Source organism: Sarcophilus harrisii, chromosome 4 (genome assembly GCF_902635505.1).
Source record: "Sarcophilus harrisii chromosome 4, mSarHar1.11, whole genome shotgun sequence".
Taxonomy (NCBI): Eukaryota; Metazoa; Chordata; class Mammalia; order Dasyuromorphia; family Dasyuridae; genus Sarcophilus; species Sarcophilus harrisii.
In genome coordinates, this window is record NC_045429.1 from 268349165 (window position 1) to 268371825 (window position 22661).

Consider the following 22661-nt stretch of genomic DNA (forward strand, 5'->3'; position numbering starts at 1 on the left):
CTCTTTTCATCAAGGATGCCTGAAAGCCCTCTATTTCATTAAATAGCCATTCTCCCGGAAGGATTTTAGTCATTTTGCTGAGTAGGTTTTTCTTGGGTGTAATCTCAGATCTTTTGCCTTCTGGAATATCATATTCCAAACTCTCTGCTTCTTTAATCTGGTAGCTGCTGAATCTTGGGTATTCTTGACTCTGGTTTCACAATATTTCGTTTCTTACTTGGTTTTTAAAGTATTTTCTATTTGACCTGGGTATGAATGAATAACTGAGGACCAGATAAAAGATATGCTATGCAATCTTTATTTTATTAATCTGAGTGTCAGTGTTTTATACTTTTCAGTTTGTTGTCACTAGCATCCTTTGCTTTTCAGAGTCAATACACAATTCATACTTTGACATACCTGTATCCACCTTAACTATCAAAGCCTGTCCACAGAATTGCAAATAGCACAGTTGTGGTGTTCACCAATAACAATAGAATTGTATTTACCTCAAGTATGTCTGATTCTTTACTGTCCTAAATTTACCAAGAAAGTCTTTGATTCATTGGATTGTAGTATGCCTTTTCCTGTCCTAAGTTCACCAAGTATTTCTTTAATTTATTGTATAGTAGTTAATCTTTTGTTCCAGTCACAAGCAATCTCTATCAAGTTTTTTAACAGGTCTGTCTCTACAATTGTTTATTGGAAAGGATGGTGAGCCAAAAGCCTGAAATAGCCCTAATAGAAAGTTGGTTTCAAGTGAAACCTAAAACCATAGAGGGATAGGATGTTGGGATTTTGAACACTGATAGAGGAATTCAGATTTTTGCACTAAAGTGATTTGGGTATTAACACGTAAGAGAAACAAATTGGCTTAGTGGGGAGAGATGGGCATCCGAGTCAGGAAGATTTGGGTTCTTACTGTTTAAAAACTTATTTCCTCCTGGCTCTCTACAATATTTCTGAAAATTTTCATTTTGGGATCTCTTTCAGGTGCTTATTGATGAATTCTTTCAATTTCTATTTTGACCTATGGTTTTAGATTATTAGATTTTTCTTCATAATTTTCTTGAAATAGTGTCTAAGCTCTTTTTTTGATCATGGCTTTTTAGTAGTAACCCAGTGATTTTAAAATTATCTCTGCTATATCTATTTACCAACTCAGTTTTTTCCCCCATAAGATATTTTATATTTCCTTTTATTTTTTTCATTCTTTTGATTTTGTTTTATTGTTTCTTGATGTCTCATGGAGTCATTAGTTTCCCACTCACCCTAATCTCAATTTTAAGGCATCATTGTGTGTGTGTGTGTGTGTGTGTTTAACATTTTTTCCATTTGGCCAATTCTGGTTTTTAAGCAATCTTTCCTCCCCCTTCCCCAGTATTGTGTGTGTGTATGTGTGCTTCTTTTACAAGGCTGTTATCTTTTCATTATTTTCTTCCTTTGTTTTCATTTCTTTATCTAATTTTTCCTTTTTTACTTTTATTGATTTTGAAAATAAATTTTTTAGCTTTTCCAGAACTTCTTGTTGGGCTTATGTTCATATTTTTCTTTGAGGCTTTGTACCACTTATGATTTTATATCTTGATCTTCCTTGCCACACAGTAGCTTAGTAGTTAGGGTTTGATGATGTTTGCTGTTATTTGCCCTTTTTTCCTCCTGTATTTCTTCACTTGAAACTTTATATTAAAGTTGGACTTTGGTCCCAGGGGGCTAGGGTGGTATTGGTAGTGTTGGGTTATCTGTTTCACCATTCAGGCTTTTTCACACTGCTGTTTTCAGAGTTAGTTTTGGGGTTGGGGGCTGATCTGGGGAGAGTTGTGGTCACTGTTTTCTTGATCTGCACTATGGTCTTTAACCGGTAAGGGACCCCTTGGGATTGTAATTACTACTATTCCTCAGGGTCCCAGATCCCTTTGGGCTGGAAATGATATTGCTTTTTTGGGTTTCCATTCTCTCTCCTTTCCACCCTTGAACTGTGAATGAAAATGCTTTTCACCATTTAACAGAAGTGGGTATTGTGACAAATGAAAACAACTCCGAGAGACAGATTTTCTGGGTAATTAATAATCAACTTATTTAGTCTCATAATAAGTAAGTTGATGCCTACTGGTTTTTCTTATCAACCAAAGACAACCAATGAAGACACTGAATGTATTAAGTACCTTTGCAAAAGGGAATGCCCCTGACAAATGAAAATCAATCCTTATTGGCAATTTAATGAGATGGGCTTGAAATCTTCAGGTTCTCCTGCTGAGAATGTGGCTTGATCCCAACACTCAGCTGCCTCCAGAAATCTGGACAGGGGAATTTATATCCATCCAGACCACTTTGGTTATTTTTTCTCCTTCAGGATCTGGGTTACTCTAATCTGTAATGGAGGGGTACTAGGACAGGTTTTCTTTGGGATAGAAACTTGTCCAGACTGAATTCTAAATTGAAGTAAGGTTTTCTAGTTGGGTGGAGTCCAGCCCAAGGTCTAAGAGCATATTCCTTGTTCTTAAGGTTAGTGGTAATTGCAATCAGCTATGTCCTTCAGAGTCTGACTTTTCAGAGGAGTTGGGCCACAAATGAGGAAATAAAGAAAACTTGTATCCCAAATTAATAATTGGTTATTAATATAATAGTAATTCACTCCTTTTGTTTTTTTGAGGGACACAGTCTCCTCAATGAATCACTAATGAAGGAAACTGATAAGAGATAAAATAGGCACCAGAAGTGATAATATGAAATAGATTCATGAGAGCAATAGATTGTAAAAGATTATATAAAAAGAGTATAATAGCAATTCAATTCATGACAAAGATTATGTCATAGGTATTTTGATGAGGTCTAGATATGGGGTACCTAAATGAAATTAGGGTTTAGTTGAGGTCTAGTGGCAGGTTCATGGTACAGGAAGTCAAGCAAAGGTCCCCTGCAACCCCATTGGATTCGGTGCAAGGATACGGCGGTAAATGAGGTCTAGTAGTTCCCAATAAAAGCAAGTATCTGCCTGAAAAGCTAGATTGATAAGAGGTCTATTATTGGGATTGGAAGCAAGTTTAAAGTATAGGCGAAGGTAGAGATAAGAAGGACACTCGGACAGAGGGTCCAGTGGACAGAAAGTCCTGACATGGCTAGCATGTTTGGGACCTTGGCAAAGAGGGGGTCCCAGCGTGTCCCTTGTCCCTTTTATAATGGGAGATTTTGCTAGAGGGCCTTAGCCCCGAGTTGGCTCAGATCTGGAACAGGTCCGGATCTTCTATTGAATTCAGAGGGACCAGGATTTGTGAGTCAAAGGGTAATTACATTAACTAGGGGGGTTGGGAGTCACAAAGAAAGGAATCTTTCCCTCATCAATTTGTCACTGGTTATTAAGGTTTTGCTATTTTATTACGTGATTAGCACAATTAACAAGGGGAAAGACAAGTTCCGTAGTGGAACTCAGAATCAGGAGAAAGAAATTATTAAAGGGAAAATGCCCAAAAGTAGAAATATGCAAAAAAGCTTAGCAGACTATATCTCAGAAGGGGAAGAGAAAGATTTGATTACACGATTGATTGGTGGGTTTACCCTAAAAACGATTTAGCCATAATAAGGAGAAAGATGCCATAAGAAGGGAGTACCCCATCGCTGGCTCACAATTAAGGAGAAGGAAGAAATTATTAAAGGGAAGATGCTATAAAGTGGAAGAGAATACCTCATAGCTGGCTTAGTCTTGCAAAGCAGTCAGTCTAAACCATGAATGGATCTTTTCTAAGGGGAAATATAACCTGGGGGGGGGGTGGAGTTGACATATCTTGGCTTTCTGATTGGATAAGTAAAGGATAAATAAGTTTTTAGAGTCCCTCACCTGGGAGAGATTATAATAGCTGTCAATTTGAACAGAAGACCTACTTAGGAACAAAAGGTTCACTAAAGGCTGAGAAGATTCCAGGGAGACCTTCAATGCTTGCCCTAGGGAGTATTAAAATCCTATCAGCGTTTCTGATGTTTCTCTTCTAACCCCACCTAACTACCTAGAACTTCTTCTGAGGCAAACAAGGTTAAATGTCTTGCCCAGGGTCACACAGATAGTAATTGTCTGAGGCCATATTTAAACTAAGGGAGGTTAATCTTCTTGATTCTAGGCCTAATACTCTATCCACTGTACCACCTAGCTTACATGATAATACCTATGTTATCTTGGGCTAGATGAATGTTCTACTCTAATCTTTTGTTGGCTTTCCACTCCAGAGTTTAATTTGATTTTTAAGTTATTTGGAGGGGAATCTTGGGAGAGCTTTAGGTGAGTGCTTCTTTACCTTCTCTGCTCTATCCCTAGATATTGTGTTAAAATATTGCATTAAAAGATTAGTTGGATGAATTGAGAGCTCCACCAACATTTTTTTTTTTTTTTTTACATTTTAATAGCCTTTTATTTTCAGGTTATATGTATGGGTAACTTTACAGCTTTGACAATTGCCAAACCTCTTGTTCCAATTTTTCCCCTCCTTCCCCCATCCCCTCCCCCAGATGGCAGAATGATCAGTAGATGTTAAATATATTAAAATATAAATTAGATACACAATAAGTATACACGACCAAACTCTTATTTTGCTGTGCAAAAAGAATCGGACTCTGAAATATTGTACAATTAGCTTGTGAAAGAAATCAAAAATGCAGGTGGGCAAAAATATAGGGATTGGGAATTCAGTGTAATGTTTTTTGGTCATCTCCCAGAGTTCTTTCTCTGGGCATAACTGGTTCAGTTCATTACTGCTCCATTGGAACTGATTTGGTTCATCTCATTGCTGAGGATGGCCAGGTCCATCAGAATTGGTCATCATATAGTATTGTTGTTGGAGTATATAATGATGCCTTGGCCCTGCTTGTTTCACTCAGCATCAGTTCATGTAAGTCTCTCCAGGCCTTTCTGAAATCATCCTGTTGGTCATTTCTTATAGAACAATAATATTCCATAACATTCATATACCACAATTTACTCAACCATTCTCCAATTGATGGGCATCCACTCAGTTTCCAGTTTCTGGCCACTACAAAGAGGGCTGCCGCAAACATTTTGGCACATACAGATCCCTTTCCCTTCTTTAAGATCTCTTTGGGATATAAACCCTGCAGTTACACTGCTGGATCAGAGGGTATGCACAGTTTGATAACTTTTTGAGCATAGTTCCAAATTGCTCTCCAGAATGGTTGGATGTGTTCATAATTCCACCAACAATATATCAGTGTTTTCCCACAATTCCTCCAACATTCGTCATTATCTTTCCCTGTCATTCTAGCCAGTCTGACAGGTGGGTAGTGGTATCTCAGAGTTGTCTTAATTTGCATTTCTCTGATTAATAATGACTTGGAGCATCTTTTCATATGGCTAGAAATAGTTTCAATTTCTTCATCTGAGAATTGTCTGTTCATATCCTTTGACCATTTATCAATTGGAGAATGGCTTGATTTCTTATAAATTAGAGTCAATTCTCTCTATATTTTGGAAATGAGTCCTTTATCAGAACCTTTGACTGTAAAAATATTTTCCCAGTTTATTGCTTCCTTTCTAATCTTGTCTGCATTAGTTTTGTTTGTACAAAAACTTTTCAGTTTGGTATAATTAAAATTTTTTATTTTGTGATCAATAATGATCTATAGTTCTTTGGTCATAAATTCCTTCCTCTTCCACAGGTCTGAGAGGTAAACTATCCTGTGTTCCTCTAATTTATTTATAATCTCATTTTTTATGCCTAGGTCATGAACCCATTTTGACCTTATCTTGGTGTATGGTGTTAAGTGTGGGTGGATGCCTAGTTTCTGCCATACTAGTTTCCAATTTTCCCAGCAATTTTTGTCAAATAGTAAGTTCTTATCCCAAAAGCTAGGGTCTTTGGGTTTGTCAAATACTAGGTTGCTATAGTTATTGACTGTTTTGTCCTTTGAACCTAACCTATTCCACTGATCAACTAATCTATTCCTTAGCCAATACCAAATGGTTTTGGTAACTGCTGCTCTATAATATAATTTTAGATCTGCTACAGCTAAACCACCTTCATTTGATTTTTTTTTCATTAATTCCCTTGAAATTCTTGACCTTTTGTTTTTCCATATGAATTTTGTTGTTATTTTTTCTAGGTCATTAAAATAGTTTTTTGGGAATCTGATTGGTATAGCGCTAAACAAATAGATTAGTTTAGGTAGTATTGTCACAGGGACATTCATTGCTTTATTATATTTGCTCGCCCAATCCAAGAGCATTTAATATTTTTCCAGTTAGTTAGATCAGACTTAATTTGTGTGAAAAGTGTTTTGTAGTTTTGCTCATAAAGTTTCTGATTTTTCCTTGGCAGATAGATTCCTAAGTATTTTATTACTATCAGTAGTTACTTTATTTTTTATTTTTTTTTTATTTATTTATTTTTTTATTTAATAGCCTTTAATTTACAGGATATATACATGGGTAACTTTACAGCATTAACAATTGCCAAACCTCTTGTTCCAATTTTTCACCTCTTACCTCTACCCTCCCTAAATGGCAGGATGACCAGTAGATGTTAAATATATTAAAATATAACTTAGATACACAATAAGTATACATGACTCAAAACATTATTTTGCTGTACAAAAGAATCAGACTCTGAATTGTACAATTAGCTTGTGAAGGAAATCAAAGATGCAGGTGTGCATAAATATAGGGACTGGGAATTCAATGTAATGGTTTTTAGTCATCTCCCAGAGTTCTTTTTCTGGGTATAGCTAGTTCAGTTCATTACTGCTCCATTAGAAATGATTTGGTTGATCTCAAGTTGTTGAGGATGGCCTGATCCATCAGGACTGGTCATCATCTAGTATTGTTGTTGAAGTATATAATGATCTCCTGGTCCTGCTCATTTCACTTAGCATCAGTTCGTGTAAGTCTCTCCAGGCCTTTCTGAAATCATCCTGTTGGTCATTTCTTACAGAACAGTAATATTCCATAATTTTCATATACCACAATTTATTCATCCATTCTCCAACTGATGGACATCCATTCAGTTTCCAGTTTCTAGCCACTACAAAAGGGCTGCCACAAACATTCGTGCACATACAGGTCCTTTCCCTTCTTTATAATCTCTTTGGGATATAATCCAGTAGTAACACACTGTTGGATCAAAGGGTATGCACAGTTTGATAACTTTTTGAGCATAGTTCCAAACTACTCTCCAAAATGGTTGGATTCGCTCACAACTCCACCAACAATGAATCAATGTCCCAGTTTTCCCACATCCCTCCAACAATCATCATTATTTTTTCCTGTCATCTTAGCCAATCTGACAGGTGTGTAGTGGTATCTTAGAGTTGTCTTAATTTGCATTTCTCTGATTAATAATGACTTGGAGCATCTTTTCATATGACTAGAAATAGTTTCAATTTCTTCATCTGAGAATTGTCTGTTCATATCCTTTGACCATTTTTCAATTGGAGAATGGCTTGATTTTTATAAATTAGAGTTAATTCTCTATATATTTTGGAAATGAGGCCTTTATCAGAACCTTTGACTGTAAAAATATTTTCCCAGTTTATTGCTTCCTTCTAATCTTGTCTGCATTAGTTTTGTTTGTACAAAAACTTTTCAGTTTGGTATAATTTAAATTTTCTATTTTGTGATCAGTAATGATCTCTAGTTCTGCTTTGGTCATAAAAACCTTCCCCTTCCACAGGTCTGGAGAGGTAAACTATCCTATGTTCCTCTAATTTATTAATAATTTCATTCTTTATGCCTAGGTCATGAACCCATTTTGACTCTTATCTTGGTGTATGCGTTAAGTATGGATCAATGCCTAGTTTCTGCCATATTAGTTTCAATTTTCCAGCAATTTTTATCAAACAGTAAGTTCTTATCCCAAAAGCTGGGATCTTTGGTTTGTCAAAGACTAGGTTGCTATATTTGTTGACTGTTTTATCCTTTGAACCTAATCTATTCACTGATCAACTAATCTATTCCTTAGCTCAATACAAATAGTTTTGGTAACTGCTGCTCTATAGTATAGTTTTAGATCTGGTACAGCTAAGCCACCATCATTTGATTTTTTTTTTAATTAATTCCCTTGAAATTCTTGACCTTTTGTTTTTCCATATGAACTTTGTTGTTATTTTTTCTAGGTCATTAAAATAGTTTTTTGGGAGTCGATCAGTAGTTACTTTAAATGGAAGTTCTCTTTGTAACTCTTCCACCAACAGTTTAAATGAATTTGCCTTTCCTCACCCCTTCAATGTTCCTTTTTTTTTCCCCATGTGTCTGTTTGATGGGTGTGGAAAAACTTTTGGTTGTTTTAATTTAAATTTCTCTTTATAGCAGTTTTGAGTTTGTTTGTTTGTTTGTTGATAGTGATTTTTTGCTTGAAAATTTTTACATTTAATATCTTATTCTTAAAAAGTCCAAATTTCCCATAGCATTCCTCTAATCTTTCTCTACCAGATCCTTTTATGAGGCATCCTTTATAAAAAGAAGAAAAGCAAACTAACCATCATATCAAAAAAAAAGTCTGACTCTGTGATTAGTTCCCCATATTCAAATTCTTCCATCCCTTTAAAAGAAGTGACAGAAGTGTCTTTTCATGTCTCATCTTTGAAGTAAAAGCAACATTTAATTTCAGTTGGTGGTTGCTCTTTCCATTTTCATTGTACATATTGTTGTCTTGTCTCAACTTAACTCCGTTTGTATCAGTTTATGTCTTTCTATGTTACTCTATATTTATCTACCATGTTTTCTGTTTCTACAATAGTGATATTCCATTACATTCATGAACCATACTTTGTTTAGTCTTTCCTCAATCAATTCCAGTTTAGTGCTATCAGTAAAAATACTGCTATGAATATTTTTATATAAATGCAACCATTCCTTCTGTCTTTTTAACCTTTTGTGTAATATGTGCCTAATAGTGGGATCACTGGATAAAAAGATATGGACATTTTAGTCATTTTGCTCTAATAATACAGAATTGTTTTTATGCTTAGTTGGGCAAATTCAGAACACCAACAATGTGCATAACGAGGTCTTCTCATAGTCCCTTCAACATTGACTATTGTGAGGTTTTTTGCCAGTTTGGTGAATGTAAGACAAACCTTAGATGTTTTGTTTTGCATTTCTTATTAGTGCTTTGAAGTATTTTTTTTTTAAATCATGGTTAATTGTTATATTTTTTTAACTGCTTCAAATCCTTTGACCATTTGTCCCTTGGGAAAGTGCTTGATCTTAGAGTTGGATCATTTCCATATATACTTTGAATATGAGTTTTTTATAGGATTTTTGATATAACTATTTTTTCTGGTAATTTTCCAACTGAAAACATAAAGATAGTTTCATTTAAACATTCTTTTAAATCAAGAAGTTCAGCATGCTAAATTTTTTATTACTAGAAATCTTGAGTTTAGAAACTTATCTATTTGGAAATCAGCAGGATTCTAGGAATGAGATAAGTTTATGAGTAGAATAATAGGTAAGGATATTGAAGGTCTGAAAATGAGATTGTGAATACTAGACTGAGCTGGGTGGTAGGGTTGGAGGAGAGGGTAGCATAAGAATGAGGAAAAGTTCCTGAATAAGAATTTGATTAGGTCATGATGATACTGATATATTGAGAATCTTGATTTTATTAGTGTGTGGTTTCCCTCCAGAGATGTGAATCATAGCATCTCTGTGATTTGGTAAATTTTCTTAAATAATAGAGAGTAGATGGGGCCACCTCTCACCATCATATTTATTTGACTTGCTTAGTCCTCACACAACAAATATTGTGAGATCCGTACTTGATCCTTTTCAAAGTGATTAGGCATTTATACTCAGCCTTTGAGAACCCAGGGTCTCCTCTCTACCATGAGAAACTATTGAAGGAATGTTTTAGTGGAAGGGTAATGACAAAAATGCCATTTGTCTAGCAGTTCAAGGTTTACAAAGCACTTTACATCCATTATTCATTTGCTAGATAATGATAATAAGTGAATGGCAGTTGGGTATGTGACATTGTGCTGGAGGAGAGGTGGTGGAGAAATTTTATTTGGAACCATTTATTGCTGAAATCAAGGGTGCACAGTAGAACTTCTGTATTCAATCACTTACATTTCTAGAATATTTTAAGTTTCTAAAATGCCTTTTTTTCCAACAAACCTATAAGGTAGATTGTTTATTTACCATGATACCTGCCTTGTCTTTGCCAGAAGTATTGGTGAGTGGGAGTTCATGTATTATAGTCAGCTGGGGACTTTTCCCATGCGTCTTTTCCTTTACTGTCTCCCAATGTTTTTTTCCTTCTTGCCTATCATAGTGTTGCTTGAGGAAAATAATTTATAAACTTGAAAGAGCTATATATGAATTACTATTAGTACAAAAGAGTAAAAATTGGGAAGAAAACAAAGTGAAGCACCATTTGTGAATATACTCTCTTCTCGCAAAAGATTCAGTTTTTTAAAAGTATATCCATCATTTCATTTAATAGTTAATAAGTGAATGAAAGATGGGCTTATGAAATTGGACTAGAGAGAAGATGATATGGATTAGGAATGTAGTTTTAGTGAAATTGGCATTCTAATTGAGGAGTTAGCAAACTTTTTTTTTTTTTTGTTAGTAAATTTAGAGTTTAAGTTCTTTATTGTATTAGAAATATCTATTTTGCTGATACATCAAAGTTAGCTGTGGGTATACTTCTTCCCAGGGTGGGGTCCATGATTTCAATGAGGATCTTAAAGATAGTGTCAAGAGGTGAAGAAACTGAGGTAGCACTTGTAGCACTTGCTCAGTCACATAGGTAAGTTTTAGGAGCTCAGGGTTCCTGATCAAGGATTCTTATTCCAAATCTATTGCTACTTTGTAGCAAAAATATGATAAATGACTAGTTAGAGGGATCCCTCTAAGGTTTGCCATTTGGAAGAGGTAGTTTTCGAGTTTTCTCTAAAGTAATAGATTTGAGCAATTTGGTTGGAATGGTTTTCAGAAATTATGACTTTGCCATAATCTTTTTTTTTTTTTTTTTTTTTTTTTTTTTTGGTTCTTTAAAATTCCATCTTAGAAAAGGAAGACTTCGAGATAGGACTGGAATGAAGATACTTTATACTAGACAAGTCTGATTCCCTTTAAAATGAATCTAAAGGCATTGTCCAGTTTCTTAGTTGAAGAACATTTTGTCATATCTGACAAGTTGGGATTTTTGAACACTGATAGAAGACTTCAGATTTTTGCACTAAAGTGACTTTGGTATTGACACGTAAGAGAAACAAATTGGCTTAGTGGGGAGAGAATGGGCATCTGAGTCAGGAAGATTTGGGTTCAAATTCCAGTTCTGACACATTTTGGACAGTTACTCCTCTCAGTGCCCCAGTCCATTCTGTTAAGACTAAGTTCCAGGGAAAGTGCAGATTTTCCTTGGTAGCAGGAGCATCTATATCATTACAGATAGTTTTCAGTGAGGTCATAGGTCAATCCCTCTTCCTTCTCTCTCTTAGACCAAGCAACTAGAGGCAGCATGATACAGTGAATAGGGTTTTGACTATGGAATCAGGAAGACAGGTACAAATCCTTCCTTTAATGTTTTTTAGCTTGTGATTGTACAAGTCAGTTAATTACTTATATAGTGACCTTGATCTATTTCCTAAGATTGATTTATTAAGATTTTGGTGATAGAAATTTCCACTCAGGAGATCTGAAATACTGTGAGCATGGACAAAGTATTTTATATCTTCCTGTTCTAAATTGAACCTCTTAATTTTCACAGGGAAAAATCAGGGTTGAATTATGATCTAGAGAATTTGTTGCTAATATGTAGTCTTCATCTTGGGGCCTCCCAGATCAATTGATAGTGAATGTAAAGCTTCCAAGAGTTGCTTCTTGGAAGACAGTGTCTAATTTTAGATTGTTTTCTTCTCTTTCCAGCACCACGGAGGCTCTTGGAGCAATACAGAAGATGACCAGAGTCCGTGTGGTGGACAATAGTGCCTTAGGCAACACTGCATACCATCGCCCACCTCGATGCATCCATGTGTACAATAAGACTGGTGTGGGCAAGGTGGGAGACCGGATACTACTGGCCATCAAGGGGCAGAAGAAGAAGGCCCTTATTGTGGGGCACCGAATGCCTGGCCCCCAAATGACACCAAGGTTTGATTCCAACAATGTAGTCCTCATTGAGGACAATGGAAACCCAGTGGGTACTCGCATCAAGGTACCAATTCCAACGAGTCTCCGGCGGCTGGAAGGCGAGTATTCCAAAGTGCTTGCCATCGCCCAGACCTTCGTATGAGAGGCCAGGCACTCTTGACTGCAGGAAGTGCCCTTAGAGGGAGAAAATTCACAGATCAGTCCCCAACTGAGAATAGGACTTAGGGGAAATGGAGACTTCCTCCCTTCTATCTCCTTCTTCCCCCAGGAGGAAGGGAGAACCAAATTCTGTGAAGTAATAAAAATATTTTATGTATATTTCCTTTGACACTTTTTAACTATGTGATTCTAGATAAGTTACTTCACCACTATATAATGGTTTCCCTATGACTTCTGGGACACTGACTTCAAGCAAATGACACAAGCCTTAGTTTTGTATCTTCAGGAATTTTTTAATTCAGGAAGTTTCCTGCCCAGGGAATATCCTTGGCCCTGAACTTTATTCAGGGGATTGGGTGTTTTGAGGAATAGTATCTCCTTCCCTGCTTCCTTTATATTTTGGGCATTGACGAGTCTCATAGTAGCAGTAGTCAATTTGTTTTATAATGTTTGTGCACAGCTAAGGAGGGGGAGTCATTAAATTGGCCCACTTGTTGCATCCTTTGCAAGAAAAGTGTTACTCTTGTGGCTGTTGCCAGCAGATTCCATTTATTGCTCTCTGAATTGGTTTAAGGAGGTCTGTGGAGAAGTGAAAGAAATGATATGTCCTAGAAGAGAAGACATCCAAATAGGTTGTTCTCAGCTTATCCCCTGCAGCACACTTCTGTGTATACTCTGGTCCCCTGCATTTGAGTTCCAGCTGGCCTTTGACTTTGAGGGCAGTGATTCTAGGCCCAGAGCAGCAACATCCTGCCCAGGGAGGACTGCTTCCCTTGTAGCTACACCTTTATTTCTTGGAGTTATCATTTCCTCTTAACCTTTATGTCAGCTGGAAGTATTTTTTAGTCTCACACACTCATTGTGGAAACTTAGCATTTCATACTCCTTTGTCTCCACCCTGGGTTTCTTCCTCCAACTCAGTTTATAGTAACTAATGTTAAGACTTTCCAAAGCCAATCTCACTAACTCTTATTGTCCCTTTCTCTGATTTCCCTTGAACTCAGTCTTTCCTTCCAAGGTGTGCTTTGCTGAGCTCATAACTGCTGTGGTTTCAGCAGGATTGGGCAGCCAGAACCCTCTCCCCATCAGTGACGCAGTTGCCTACAATACACAGCACAGAATAGCCTCAGCTTTGCTTTTCTTCCAGCTGTCCTATCACTTTGCAAACTGGAATCTAATTTGCTGTCCACTTTCCCTCTGCTAGCTCTTAGCTGGTACAGCTTTCTTTTACCCATGAAATATTTATAATCGCAGATTGTGTTTCTTGGTGTTTATAAACTTGCCCTTTTTCCCCTCCATCACTTGAAGACGCATATCTTATCCTCTAATCTTCCTATGTATATCTTTGTTATTGTTGTCTCTTTGAAGCTATACACAGCTGTTCCCATGGTTGCAATCTACCTTTCAGGTCAACTTCCAAAGTCTGAGGCCAGTTACCATAGTGAGTGAGAGCATGCTGCTCAAAAACTGGACCAAGATCATGGGCTTGATCCTTGGATGGGCACTAACTACATCATCACAGTTCTTGAGTTTTCCGTATGTTGCTTTGGTTTGGAGGACTATGATGGAAATGACCTGTTGCTCCAGTGTGTACTTTGCACAGATTCTTTACTTTAAATTTCTTGAAAACAACATATAGATATATTGTTTTGTCATAGACACTTCCCAGTAAACACTCAAGCAAATCTCAAGAAGTGTAAACCCTAAAAAGAAGCTAGTTTATCATTGTCTAACAGAAAGAAGGGCTGTGTCTTTTAATATTGACAGTGCATTACTAACCTTGACTATTGAATTTGACCAGAGCTTTGTTACCTCATAGTGATGGCTTTATTCTCATTGTTGTAGTCATTATGTTTATTGTTCTTTTGTCCTAGCTTGTATCATTTCATGTAGGTCATCTAGTGCTTTTTAGAATTTTTCATGTTCATCACTGATCATCATCCCATAAGGTATTCACATACCCTAATTTGCTTATCATTTCCCATAGTCCTTGGGCATATCTTGTTTTTAACCTTTAGTTATCACAAATAATGCTTTTACACAATTTTATTTATTTATTTATTTTTGGTGAGGCAATTGAGGTTAAGTGACTTATTCAGGGTTACACAACTAGAAAGTGTTAAGTATCTGAGAACGAATTTGAACTCAGATTCTCCTGACTCCAGGACTGGTGCTCTGGCCACTGCAACATCTTAGCTGCCCCCACAGTTCCTTTTGACCACATTTCTTGCCATAGTTGTACTGCTAGAAGAGAGACCCTCAACAATCCAATACATAAAGTGTCTCTTATGTGCCTGGTATGAAGATAATAGAGATGAAAATGGGCAACCCCTTTTCCCTTAAGGACACTAATGGGGAGGAGTTAGGATACAAAATATGGTATACAAATATATGTGATCCAAAGAAAAGAGCTAGACAAAGTTCTCTTAAGAAAATTTCAGGAGGGAGACTTTCTGTTGTAAGAAGTAGGGAATGGCCTCAAGAGGAGGTAACATTTAAATTGAACCTTGAAGGATGAAGATGGGATTAGTATTTAGAGGGAAATGTGTAAAGAAAAGTTATAGGTATTAGTTCATATAAATGTGTGGTGACTGCTAGTGAGATGAGATGTGATAACAACTAATCCAGTTTTGGTGTAATTTAGAGTGGAAGAAGTTGGAGAGAATGGGAATTGAGACAGGAAAAAGAGGTTTTAGCCAGATTGTGAAACTTTTTTATTCTAGATGAAAGGATTCTTTCATTCTTTGATGACTTAGAGGTTTTCTTAGCTATGGGTGAAACTCCAGTGAGAAAATAAGAAGACTATGAGGGTAGAAGAGGAAGGTGACCATGACCAGTAGAACATATATACTTGATAGAACAATCTATGGTTGCAAGTCCTGGATTTGAATCTCATGCTTGTTGCTTAGTTATTTTATGAGTGAAAGTCATTTCAATTTCTGCCTCAGTTTCCTCCTTTGTGAAAGTGGGGGGATAAATTATACTTGTAGTATTTTTAAGGGCAGCTAGGTGGTGCAGTGCATAGAGCAGTGCACTTGGAACCAGGAAGACTTAATCTTCATCTGTTCAGATTGGACATCAGACGCTAGTCATGTGACCCTGAGGAAACTTGTCTGTTTCCTCATCTTTACTATTACTTTATTACATTCTGACTCCTATACTAACCTTGTTTCACTTATTGTGAATTCTTATTTGCCATGACTTTTTGTATGACATTGAAATCAGCCACTTCTCTGGAATCCAAATCTGTCCTAAGTAGCTTTTACTCCCACTAATTTTACAGTTCTGTCTTAAAATTATATTTTAAATTGGCTTATTTTGTGGGTTTTTTTTTTTTTTTTTTTTTGCACCATCCTGGTAGGTATTGATCATGATTCATTTCTTAATGTAGGGACTGATTTTCTTTCCATACTGTTTTACTGAGTATTTTACTAAGTCTCTTGGATCTTCAGTGATTAATGGGGTTGACAGATTTGTTTTTCCATTTTCATCTTCATATAGGGTTTCCATGATTCCCAGTAATTACTAACCTTTGTTAGATTTGTCATACTCTAGAGTTATAAGATGCTCTCCCTTATATGTGGTGCTTTGTGATTATGAAGCTCTTTACATATAGTACTTTAACTTGTCTTCACAGCTTCTTTGATTCAAGTTGTGCACTCAATTATAAATATCTCCTGATGAGTTTGAACATTGAGTTCCCTGAAGTATTTGAATGTTAATTTTTTTTATCATTCATTTTTTTAAAAATTAAGTTTCAAATTCTCTCTTCTCTCCCCTCCCCCATTTATTAAGAAGGCAAGCAATATTAATTATGTATGTAAAACCATTCAAAACATATTCCCATTTTATCCATGTTGCAAGAAACCAGGACACTTAATATTAAAAAGCAAGAAACATAAAGTGAAAGAAGTATGCTTTAGTCTCCACTCAATTCATCAGATCTTTTTTCTGAAATCCAATTCTGAAATACTTTTTGAAATGCAAATATTTACATGAAATATAATTTATCCAATGGAAGTATGCATTGTGTTTTAGAATCTATACAATTACTTTAGGAGATTCATTGTTTGTACTAATAAAGACTGAATTATCCTGTTTTACATCTGAGGAACTAAGACACACAATTTTCAACAGGCCAAGGTGCCACAATGACTAGTGAGACTTAGAACTGAAAACTGTTTTTCGGACTTGAGATGGCATTGTTTTTTCCACTAACTTTCTTTGTTTGATGGGTTTGTGTGGCCAAAGAATCCCTCATCAAGAAGCCATTCTACTAGTGATGGTTCTTTCCTACTTAGCTTAACTGCTTCACAGATTGCTGGGAGCATTCAGTGTCTTCCTAGCCCTTAGAAACTGCCAAAGCTTGTACTCCATGGACATGGAAAAGCCAGAGTCTCCCCAACATTATTATCAGAGTCAAATTTATTGGAGTTTATGACTCCTTTTCTCAGTAAAAATGACTATCATCTGTGTATGATTGCTTTTTAAAATGTGGATTGAAGTTAATTTTTTTTGAGATTTTTGTGATACCACCTCCAGAGATGACTAGAACACTCTCCAGCACTGTGAAAGCAGGATTGCAAATCTGTTCTAAACTAAATATGGCACATGATAAATATAGGTATCATTGGGTAACTGAAGACCTGATTATCTGGTTTAAGTGCTGGTCATTTGTGTTCTACTTCTTTGTACCCTCACATTTGACCTCTTTATCACCACCAGAAAGTAGGTTGGATTTGGGGCAGGGGTGGGGGAAGGGTAAAGCATGGTATGGTGGAAAGAACACTGGATCAAGAGTCAAAAGATCTGAGTTCTAGTCTTAACCTATAATTTAGTTAATTTGCTGGGTGGCTTTAAGGAATTCACTTTACTCTTTCTTCTCTAAAAAAATTAAGATATTGGTACCAAATGAGCTCTAAGATCTCTCCCAGTTCTAATATTTAAAGATTTTAGATTGGCCATATATCTGTGACAGTTTGGAGGACATTGAGTTACCATTATTTTGCTGTAGATAGGGGTTATGTTGATGTATACCCACACATTCAGCCAGATCCCTTTGTGAATATAGCATCCATTTGCACCATGGATTTGCCTCAGCTCTTGGTACAACCCAAGGCCCCTGAAGAGTTTTTCTTTGTATGTTGGCTTCATTAGCATCCTTCTCCTCATCAGCTGAGCTAATTAATTAGCTTTTTACAATTTCAGCTTTGGTTTAAAGGTTTGGTGGAAGAAGACTGAAACTGAATTTAAATGAACTTCTTGGTTTACTTGTGTATGGATTTCAGTTGTCTAGACTTAACTCCTAACCAGTGATTTGGAGTTTTGTGTTTCTACAATAAATTGCCTGAAGATCCTTTGTTATGTAACATTTGTGCCTAGATCTTTTTAGATTTAGTATGGAACTCTTTGGTCTCTTAGTGGGGAGTACTTTCAGTCAACATTGATGTCTTTTAAAAAAAAACTGTGTCAATTTTATTTTAATTTAAAAAAAAAAAAACAGGTATTCAGATACATAAAGAACATATGAAGAAACCAAAAAAATACTACCTTGCCCCCACCAAAAAAAAAAAAAAAACCATGAAAAAAGAAACAAAACCCCCCTCAAGGAGATAATAAATGATTGTAAAATATATTAAAGCAAGTTTTGCCATTTCTCTTCCCCTTCCCCCATATTAAACAGCTTGCCAAATCAAGAAAAAGAAAGTGAAAAACACTGTTTTAATTGGCTCTAAGTTCAGTTTCTCTGCCTCTGTCTCGCCCCCCCCCCCCCCCTCCGGTTTTTCCAGAGTTGTTTTAGATCATTGTATTGATCAGAATAGCTAAATTTCATGGTTGATCATTGTTACGATATTGCTTTTGCTGTGTACAGTATTTTTCTGGTTCTGCTCACTTCATTTTGCATCAGTTAATATAAATCTTCCTAGGTTTTTCTGAAATCATTCTCCCCACCATTTCTTATAGCAAAGTAATATTCCTTCACAACTATACCACAGCTCAGTTAGCCATTCTCCAATTGATGAGCATCCCTTCAATTTGCAGTTCTTTGCTGCTACAAAAAGAGCTACTATAAATATTTTTGTACAGAAAGGTCCTTTTTCTTCTTTGATACCTTTGGGACTCAGACTTAGTAGTGGTATTACTGAATCAAAGAGTTTTTTATATCCACAGTTTTATAGCTCATCGAATATAGTTCCAAACTTTAACATTGCTATCTTAGTGAACTCAGCTTTTTTTTTTTTCTTTATCTCTCCAGATTCTCTTCAGATATAAATGATCACCTTTGCCTATTCTTTAATTTGATTTTAAACGCACATCTGAGTATAGTTAAAAAAAAAAAAAAATTAAAGGATGCCTATTCAGTTGTTTGGATTCTAAAACTAAAATCAAATTTGAAATGAGCCATTATTGTTGTTTTCCATGGTATTCTCTGAGCTGGTAGTGAGAGCTACAATAAATCAGCCGAATTTTTGTCTTAGTCTGGATGGTGAATTGTTAATCCTTCTTGCTGCTGTGAAGGTTCTTAAATTTTTGATTGTTGTCTCTCCCTTTTGTTGTCACTGTGGATAGTTGTGTTTTCTCCCTTTCTTTCCCTTTCCTCAGATTAGAGATAAGCAGGTAATTCATTTCTAGGTCCTTGAAGTACCCTGTTAACCTTGTTAACTTTTTGAGAAGAAGGGGGAAGGAGGAAGTATAGTAGTATGATGTCCCTCATAGCTCATGAACAGAATGAAGTGACCTTGGGATTTCTTTAATGATAAAAGAGTAAATCATCAGAATGGTAGAGAACTGGACTTAGTCTGAAAGACCTGAATTCAAATTCTGCTTTTTATACTTAATAACTATGTAACCTGACAAGTTGTATAGCTTTTTTCTGTCTTGGTTTTCCTTATCTCCCAAGATGGGGAGAGTGCCAGTAATTCCTAGGTTTCCCACACCACTGGTTTGGTGAGATGCTAAAGAGGTAAGCATCAAGAATTGTTGCAAACTTTAAAATGCTCTATAAATATCATTAAGTGCATTTTCTTACTTGATCAACATTCTACAAATATTTGGTTCTCATTGTGACCAAAAGCCTGATTTTTCTTTAGCTGGCTGGCTAGCTAGAGGTAAGGTACAGTCTATGAAGGGGAACAGTTTTTTTAAGTCCAAAGTTATGCCATGTGACTGTGGATGAGTGACTTCCCTGTATGGAATGCGAAAATTGCACATACTTAATCTCTGAGATCTTTTCTAGCACAGGATTCCAAGTGGTCTGTGATAGATTTCAAATTTAAAAAAAAAAATATTTTGTTAACTATATTATAATAATTGGTTTCCTTGAAAATCCTATATATTTTATTTTGTGCATTTAAAAACATTAAGAGAAAAGTTCCATAGGCTTCACTAAACCACCAGAGAAGTCCTTGCCTCCTCAAAAAACAAAATAAAACAATAACTCCTGGGTTAGATGGGGTAGAGACCAGCTTCTAGAATTAATAACTTTGTTGGCTATTTGTTATGTTATTTTGTCTATTCACTTTAGCTCTAACTTTATGAAAATGAAAACTTTAGGTTTCATTTTATTTGTAAAATCCATTCATTCCACAAACAAATGTTAAGCTCCTAATATATAGGATACTCTGCTAGGCTTCAGGGTTTAGATGAGAAAGTTTTAGAAAGTTTAGATGAGACATAATTACCCTTTTGGAGCTTTAGTCTATCAAGGAGATTAAGACAAACACAGATATGTAAAGTATACTCTATTATGTGATTTGAGCATCAGAGAGCTGCAGAAATATGTGAAGTACGAGGAGAGAGATCGAGATCGGTACTAACTACGAGAAATCCAGAGAAGCCTTTGTAGAGGAGGTGAAGAATAGGAGAGCATAATCATTCCCCTGCAATGCACCTTTCAGAGGGTTGGGATTATGACCTGCCAGATGCCTTTCTGTTTAGTTTTATAAGTAAAAAATCCCCTATACAGTGGTGGTAAATTCATAAAGAAAATGACAGATTGGTGATGAGCTTAGTTAACACGGGAAAAAGTTAGAAACTTTGAACTTAATTGGTATTTCAGGAAAGAAAATAGTCTTGGCATCTTTGGAAGAAGATTCATTCTAATCAGATTTTTATGTGCCAGTTGGCTCCTTTTCCTTCAAGTGCCCTGTGGAATTGAATTGGAAGTTGCTGTAACTATTGTCTCTTCTAGTCTTTTCATTTTATAATATAGGTATGGAAACTGAGGCCCAGGGAGAAGTTGCTGTTCATCCAAGGTCATATAGGAAGGGGGTAAGGAGCAGAGCTCTGAATTCAAATTCAGTTCTTTTGGGTCAATGTTCTGGGCATTCTGGTATTTGAATCAGTTAGTGTGATCAGGCAACTTCTGTGTGCCAGGTCCTGGATTAGTGTTTAGGGAAGGTACAAAATAGGATAAAACATAGTCCTAGTGTTGAGGTTGGGAAGGGACTGCAAAAGGTTTGGGATCACAGACTGGTGTAGTGAGCAGGCTCCGGGCAGCTAGGTAAAGCAGTGGGTAGAGCACCAGTCCTATAGTCAGGAGGACCTGAATTCAGATGTGGCCTCAGATACTTAACATTTCCTAGCTGTGTGATCTTGGGCAAGTCACTTAACCCCAATTGCCTCAGCAAAAAAAAAATAAAAAAAAATTTGCAGGCTTGAACTTATATCTAAGTCAAGGGGCCAAGTTTATTGTAATTGTAATACCATTGGAAAAGAATTTGGCAAAGAACCAGAAGCAAGGAGACAAATTTATCTAGTTCTTCATGTTATTGATATGCTAATTTTATGGCCTAGAAATAGAACTTAGAGCAGTGGTCTCAGGAATTTGGTTATCACTGACCTGTAGACCTAGGACTACCAGAAGACTTTTGAATCATTGACAGAACAATAATATTCTAAGGTTAGAGTGTTTCAAGATCACTAATATATATCTTCCCTAAACTCTAAGGGAAGAAATCTTATATTCCTAGGCCAAAAGACTTTTTGCAATCATTGACAGATTGTTAGAACAGAAGCAGACCAAGGTCAGGGGACCTTAAAATTATACTCCATCATGGTTATTCTTCTATTTGAACCAGTTAGTGTGATTGGGCAACTTCTGTGTGCCAGGCCCTGGATTAGGATTTAGGGAAGGTACAAAATAAGATTATAATAATATTATTATATCATAACATTAATATTAAGTCTGTTTGCAGTCACGGAGTATGTGTCATGTTTTGTTCACTTAAGCTGTCTTTGTGTTTTGTTGTTCCTCTAGTCATCTTGGTGAAGTGGATAGAGTGAATAAGAATCAGGAAGACCTGAGCTCACATCCTGCCTCTGATATTTAGTAGCTAAATGTGGACAGTGACACTTAAAATCTCATATCCCCAGTTTCCTTCTCAGTAAAATGGGGTTAATACCCGCTATACTTATCTCACTAACTTGAGAGGGGATTCAAATGATAGAATGTATGTAGTGTGCTCTGCAAACTTTAAAGCAAGCAAGTCAGTCTGCCCTTTAGGAGCTTCTGTCCCACGGGAGAGATTGCATGATTAGGAGAGTAGTAGCAAGGGAAGAGTGTGTTTGTCTGGGAATTCTCATGGATGGTTGGTGAACAATTGGTCACTCCATTAACAAGCCTTTTCCTGAGGCAATAATAGTGTTGGTGTGGTAGTTCTTGGAACAAAAGATACCAAGGATTAGGAAGAGGCCAGGTTGAAGATGAAAATGCTCGGTCCCAGGGAATACAGAGTGTGTGGCTTAGCTTTTCCTGGTGCTCTGGTCAGGAAGATGGAGCAGCTACAAGAGTAAAAGAGTGAACTGAGGAAGGTGAAGATGCATGATGTGTCCAGATATAAAAATAGTTGTGGTAGATGTAAACTATTTTTAAATCCAAAGAACAATAAACATTTTGTGAATTCTTAAGGGGGAAAAATACAAGGTCCCCACAATGGACATCCAATCAATACTGGCTAATATAATGCTTCTTGTTTCTTAGGCTGTGTGGAGGGGGATTGGAGTGAGACCTAGAATCAAGGTTAGAGCTTTTTTTTTTTTTTGGACCCACTGATTCAAATATATATACATATATTTATTATTATAGTAACGTTTTATTGACAGAATCCATGCCAGGGTAAATTTTTTACAACATTATCCCTTGCACTCACTTCTGTTACGATTTTTCCCTCCCACCCTCCACCCCCTCCCCTAGATGGCAAGCAAGGGTTAGAGCTTTTTAAGGAAGAGCTTAGAGTGTCAGAGACCTTGAAGATCATCTGCTTCACAATAGGAAGTCACTTGGGCAAGGTCAGTGTCATCAAATCATAGAGAAATGGAGACTCAGGGAAGGCAACGAACTGGTGAAATGGAAGCTCTTTGAGAACAGGCGCTTTTTGTTTGTTTTATTTCCCAGTGCCTGGCATATAATAGGCCTTTAATG

The 22661-nt window shown here is 36.4% G+C and overlaps 1 protein-coding gene across 6 annotated transcripts in view; it reads left to right on the top strand.

Annotated features, from left to right (window-relative positions):
* The window catches only part of MRPL14 (mitochondrial ribosomal protein L14), a 42041-nt gene extending 29644 nt beyond the window's left edge, over positions 1–12397 (top strand). For all 6 annotated transcript variants that reach the window (XM_031964774.1, XM_031964772.1, XM_031964771.1 and 3 more), the window contains one exon: positions 11855–12397. In XM_031964774.1, coding sequence (XP_031820634.1) covers positions 11855–12221 — 367 coding nt within the window. In that variant the 3' untranslated portion in view covers positions 12222–12397. The remainder of the gene's footprint in view (positions 1–11854) is intronic.
* Positions 12398–22661: the final 10264 nt, after the last annotated feature.